The sequence below is a fragment of the Cornus florida genome, unplaced genomic scaffold (assembly GCF_030987335.1).
Source record: "Cornus florida cultivar Cherokee Brave unplaced genomic scaffold, ASM3098733v1 CherokeeBrave_3.0.0_Hap2_Chr07, whole genome shotgun sequence".
Lineage (NCBI taxonomy): Eukaryota > Viridiplantae > Streptophyta > Magnoliopsida > Cornales > Cornaceae > Cornus > Cornus florida.
Window position 1 is genome coordinate 6400821 of NW_026775577.1, and position 6655 is coordinate 6407475.

Genomic DNA, 6655 nt, shown 5'->3' on the forward strand with positions numbered 1-6655 from the left:
AGTTTATAATTTTAAAAACAGTTTTTTGTCCTCGTAAAACTGAAAAATCAAACTAGAAATAGAAAACTGAACAATTTTCTAAAAAATTTTTAAGAACTGTTTTCAAGTTACAAATCAAGCATATTTTTCACTAATCTAAGCATCTTTTTTCTTTTTTCTGTTTTTTTTAGTTTCATTGATTTAAGCCCGATTATCGTCTTTCTTTGTTCAATAAACGCTCCACATAATAATAAGGAAATAATAATTACGTCGACCCTAATTCTGTTTTTCTGCTTCTCAATAAATGTTGATTCAAAGCAACATTATCTAACAAATTTATAAAAATTGAAAAGTGTTGCCGAAAGAGACTCACATTCGCTGTTATATAACCTGTAAAACTCTAGTCCAAAACGTGGATGGAACAACATTTCCATCCCATCACCGGAAAATCAATTTATTTCTACCCATCTAGGATTTAAGTAGGAATGAGCAACACATTTTTTGTAGTCCACCGTTGATAAAAATTAAATCCAAGCTCACATTCTAGATATACTGATGAATCCAAGAACAAAAATAGCCTCCCAAATAAGAAATTAAACATACACAAACTTATTTGTAAAATTTGCATACATTGCCACCACATCCAATCTTTGGGACTCGTAATAATCAAGGGATTCGGATGGGAGCAAAATCTACAAAAGAATATGCAGAATACCATTTGTTATATTCAAAGTAGTTGGAAATCAACTAAAATATGAAAACAACGCTGTCGTGCACTCTGGACTTCTGGTTCTGAGCTACGCATTCGGATATCCACATCAGGTTCCTGATCTCCTGCTCCCTCAACCTCATGTATGCAAAGAACACAGCATAGTGGAACTGCATTTCAGAAAGGAAAACATATGTTTCATACTAATAAAGTGCGTATAAGGAATTGAACAAAATAAAAACCAGTAACTTTGCTAGATGCAATCAAACATATGCTCCTTTGCAAAATTTTCATGCATGAACACTTCTAACAGAATAAAAAATGAACTAAACAGCTCGTTCTCGGGAATACAAACCTGTTGTTCAAATGACAAGCAAAGCCTTTTCACCTCTTCCTCGTAGAAAGCCTTGTCAAGCATCTGGCTCTCTCCATAGGATAACTTTGCAAATATGGGCTGATAAGGAGGGTATTTTTCCATGACAGCACGAACCTAAAACGGTAAGCAGAGTTTGATAAGGCGGCACATTCACTTAATAATGTTATTTTTCTCTCTTTTTTTTCATTCTTTAGTTCATGAGTCCAAAGCTCTCAAACTTCTTTATTTAAAGGAAATGAAATAACACCGCTTTGAAATCCTCACAAGGACTTGAAAATCCCTCTCTTTTACCCACATATAGGATACTAAACCTGAGTATTTTGAAACCTTTTCCTGTTAAAATCCCTGGTCAAATCCCCCACCAACCACGGTCAAAGAAAACAGGGGTAAAACCCCCGTATTCCCCACTAAATGACTGAAACTAGGGTCAGGTTCGGCCATCCTTGATCATCCATGGACCATGATGAAAAAATATGAATGTACGTATGAATTTTTTCACTGTTTAGAAAGAATAAAATCATAGTGAACTTTTACAACTACTACTACTACTACTAATAATAATAATTATTATTATTATTATTACCGTCATTGTGAACTTTTGGTTCTTTCATTTTTATAGATTACCAACAATGTGGAAATGACATAAAAGAAAATGTCAAAGAATTTCATCAAGGTATCATCTAAGAAAAGACTAATGAAAAGGTAACAGTGCAGCCATGATAACTCAAGGGGGAAGGGATCTTCCATATTTTTCAGTTTTTGGTCACAAAGGTGGAAGAAATCAAAGAAAAGGCGTTTCATTCAGACAAAGAAAAAGAAGATCGCATTACAAACATGTCTTTCATGTGTGTCACACCTCTTATTAGGAATTAGGAAACAACAGGAATAACAGATTCCGAACATACCTGATCTATATCCTCACAGACAGCAAGTTCCTCATGACCATAAGGGTAACTGTTTCAGATAGAAACACCAACATGAGATAAGGAATCTCCAAAAAAATATTAACATCAAAGGTTAAATATTCAAAAAAAAAAAAAAAAGCTTTGAGCAAAAGCTTACAGTAAACCAAAACTAGAGTACAGCTTTCTACGATCATCTCGAGTAAGCTCCGTGCCAATGCTGCACATAATACACAAAGAATAAAGAAAAAAGAAGTAGATGCAATAAGATTTCACAAAAAGACCACCATCTCTAACAGCAAAATTCTAAACAATAACACCACCTGTTTATGGTGATATTAACAGCTCTTCTGTCAGCCTCAAAGGCAAGAAGGTCGGACATGATCTCTGCAGTGGCACCACCAAGTTTCTATCCAAAATATTCACATTAGACTTGACTAGAGAAAAAGGAAATGGCACATATCCGTAAGTATATAAAGAAAGAAAAATTAGCAAATTGGAATCAACACTCACTTGACAAAACCTATAGAAATCTTCAAGGTAAGCCTTGTAAAGGGTATTCCTCATAATTTCAATGTTCATGTCATCCAAATCCTGCAGATGACGAAAGATATAAAAGAGTAAAACAGTAATATAAATCATTGATCTCTAAAATAAATGTAGTGAAAAGTAGTCAAACGTTACTGACAGGAAAATACATTAAATAACATTATAATAAAAGAAAAGAATTTTTCCATGCTTATTCTTTTCCCAGTAAGTGAAATATTTCTATTCTCCAGTATCTATTTAAATAATGTATAAAAGAGAATCTATTCATGTAATACTAATATCACTAACAGTAATTGTTACTGCCATTCTTAGCAATGTAAATGGTAAGAGTATTTTTCGGTGTGTTTAATTCAGGTTTGTGAACCAACACGCCAGTAGCCTAGCGGTACCAGGCTCCTACTTCCCAAAGGAAGGTCAGGGTTCGAGCCTCCATGAAGGCATGTGTGTGTGAGTACCAATTAAGGAAAAAAAATTAGGTTTGTGAACCCATTTATTTATATACTTCATCGAAACCCACAAAATCATAAAAAAATAAAAAAACTGTTCGAATAGAAGAAATATTGGGTTCAAGTATAAGAAAAATTGCAGATAAATTTGTTGTGGTGTCGTTAAAGCATTTCTGATGTTCTTTATAAAAATAAAAAAAACAAAAAAAAACAAGGATAGCAGTTTGCACCTCGGATGTGATACACTCCGAAAAGTACGGAGCCAATGGCGTGTCAACAAGCACCAGTCTATAAAGCTCCCTCATATTCTGAGCAACTGCCAGAGTAGCAATACTGAGGAAACAAATTGCAATAAGCATCGCCTTAATAGCAATAAGAACAAAATCAGAAACATGCATTGAAAAACATTACCTGTCAAACATGCCCAAAGGGTGGCATTTCTCTAACAGTTCCTGAACATCTCTCTCATGCAAGGTTCCAGTAACGATCAGGACAACATTGTCAATCATGTGACCATATCTGAACAATATGCAGAAATATTAGTTTTCCACTAATTTCTAGGATGATTTCTTTTCCTAGCTAAGCATTAGTCCAAACTGATTGAAAAGCAAAAATTCATCCCCATCCTTCCAGAAAAAGTGGTAGCTCATAAGCTGGAAAAATATAATACCCATGCCGCCCACTAGCAAAGCCAAATAGATAAAGCTCAGTGAGGGCAGCAGCCCCAACTCAAGTTTTAATTATAAATATGTCCCGCTCTCCCTTCTCAAAATTGTCAAAATAGATAATTTATCCTTAAGTTTTTCCAGCCATTTTATTTTTTCTCAGTGTTCCTGTTTTTTCTAACAAAGTCCTACGGTAAGTTCACCTCCTCCATGCACACACAGACTACTAGTTAGTTTCATGTGATGCCATGAAACTAATTATTAAAAAATAATAATAATAAAAAATAAATAAAAAATCCAAAGCTTGGAACCAAAATGATTCCACTTACACGGCCCAACAATATCTCAGATTTTGCACACTGCATCACTTTGGGTGACCATTGTCATGCCCTTAACCCCCAAATGTCACCCAAAAACAATGTTCAAAAAAATTGGTCTTATAAAAAAAGAAATTAAATAACTTGAGTTAGGGATTGAAAACAAAGTATGGAATTAAGAACAAAATTATTTTTTTAGGAGATGTAGATATAGTTTTTTAATGTGTAAATTCAAACTAAATTCACAATTTGAACCTCGAATCCATTTATTTCATACCATCCAACCAAATGCAGAATAAATGTTTAAAATGGTCAAAAGAATAGCAATCCAAACATATACTTAAGATCCTGGAGTGATTAAATTGCCAATATATATATATATATACTTATACATATACATATATAGAAAAAAAACAAAATTCAAGGAGACAAAGATCCACTTACGTGATATACTCTAAGAAGGTTGACAAAGGCTCAGTGGCTTGGCATAACATGTTCTTATACTCATCAACGAGTTTAAGTGTGCATTTCTCCACGATAGTAGTTGTATGTAATGGGGAAGGTTCTGCAAACAAAAGATAACTATAATTAGAATATGAGCTAAAATTATGCAATTCAATCTGCCCATTAATTAGTATAACAAAAGGTTATCCAAATCTATAGAGTATCTTAGATATAATATATATATATATATATATATATATATATATATATATATTCTAGCATACAAGCTCACTTATTTAGACAACATATTTATGTAATTAAAAGGACTTGAAAACATAATTTTTTCATAATAAATCATTTTCATGTTAACTGTAACAGCAATTTTTCAAAGAGCATCGAGTGAGTACTTGCATAGTTAAGATGCAATCTGCCATGAACAGTCTCCACTAAATACAGCATAGTTAATAATGCACTAAGCATCAGCTAAACAAAGAACCAACTCAAACTGGATTAAGAAGTATGATTTCGAGTCAATAACTTGCCGTTCATCCAAGCCTCAGACAAACCCATATGCTACCAGATCACACCAAATTTTCCATTTAATTAAAAAAAAAAAATCCAATTAGACATCTAAATTATGCAGACGAGTCTCCAAAACTTCAATTTAAGTCCAATTAGGCATCTGAATTATGCACACGAGTCTCCAAAACTTCAATTTAAATGGTAACAAATAGATAACAATTGGAATAGAAGAACGCAATTGAATTGATTAATTTTGAAGAGCGATGTGAACTGACCGTTTTGGAGATAAGGGCCGTACTCGGTGGCCGAGAGGTGCATCTTGATGTCGTCCAGGGTCTCGCACTGGCACAGATTGTTGTAATCGGCGGCGGTGAGCAGCCCGGACCGGTGGCCCCTGACGATCGCTTCAAGATAACCGCCATGAATGTTGAAGGTAAGAGCTTCGAATCCATACATGTTTCTCAGATGCACAGAATCCGATCTGAGAGGAATTTGGAGATCTAGAGAGAGAGAGAAGAATCCCCTTCGCGAAAACCCTAACGATGCAGAAAAGGAGTAGGGAATTGCAAGGTTAGAGGAAATGACGAAGGGGAGCTTACGAGCAGAGGAAAAGAGGAATTCCGATCACCTGCTTGTAATTTTGTTTATGTCATCTCACAACTCACATGATTCGTAGATTGATGAAAGGTATTAAAGTGATTAAAATGATTTTGTAAAATTATTATTATTATTTTTTTTAAGAAGTGTCGTGTATACTCGTAATTTTTTTAATGTATTTATAATTTGAAATATATATTTTTTATTTTATTTCTAGCGATTTATTATACAAACATCTCATATATTTTGATAACTTATTCCATACTTCTCAAATATTTCCCAGACATATGTTTACCGAATGTTCAATGTTGAACTACTATTTCTTCAACTCTCAATTTGTTTGCCATTGTTTTTTTATTATATAAAAAAGTATTAATAACAATATATATAACATTACAAACAATTATTGTTTTAAATTTGTATGTATGTAAATATTTATAATATTGATTTCAACTTTTTTTTCTTTTTTTCCTTTTTGTTGAGATTTTCAATTTCGTCCCACGCATACAAATACAATGTCATATTAGTGTCCCTATTTTAAACTATTAACTTCCTATTTTATCTTTGTCATTACTTTAATTAATGTAATTTTAAAAAAGAAAATGCACCTTGGGGCCTGAACTAAATCTTTGCCAGTGCGAGACCATAAGCCCAGATTGTTGTAAACAACGCATCAGACAATTCATTGTTTGGGCTTGAACTAAATCTTTTAATTTCTCTTGGGCCTGGACAAAATCACAGAAGTTTGGTTTGAACCAGGCCAATTCTAGGGCCTGTGGTTCATAAGCCCAGCAATCTTTTGACTCTAACCATACAGGTCCAGTGTCAATGAACCTCTGCCACTTGTAGAACACCCAGCTTGTCAAACATTTTCTTTTCTTCTTTATTTTTATTTTTATTTTTATTTTTATTTTTTTGATGTCACCAAACATTTTGAAAAGAGGGATAGATACAAACTTGAAAACTAATGGATCACATGAGGTAGATCACAAATCACGTGGGAATCTTTTATCCTTTTTCTTTTTTTAATGTAACACAAGTGACCTCATACGTTTGGATGTGCCTTTGAAAATTGAAACCAAAATAAGTGTCCCCTGCGTTTCATCTATTATATTATTGCAAAAAATCTAACAATTTTTTTGTTGAATA

General features: G+C 33.3%; 1 protein-coding gene across 1 annotated transcript; it reads right to left on the minus strand.

Moving 5' to 3' along the window:
• Positions 1-493: 493 nt before the first annotated feature.
• LOC132315881 (V-type proton ATPase subunit d2-like) lies at positions 494-5580 on the minus strand. The gene is made up of 10 exons (XM_059814303.1): positions 5185-5580; positions 4388-4508; positions 3373-3480; positions 3192-3294; positions 2480-2560; positions 2290-2375; positions 2127-2186; positions 1970-2018; positions 1044-1178; positions 494-858 (listed from the first exon to the last, which is right to left on the minus strand). Exons 1-10 carry the CDS (start codon positions 5363-5365, stop codon positions 727-729), a joined length of 1056 nt encoding a protein of 351 aa, XP_059670286.1. The 5' UTR covers positions 5366-5580; the 3' UTR covers positions 494-726.
• Positions 5581-6655: the final 1075 nt, after the last annotated feature.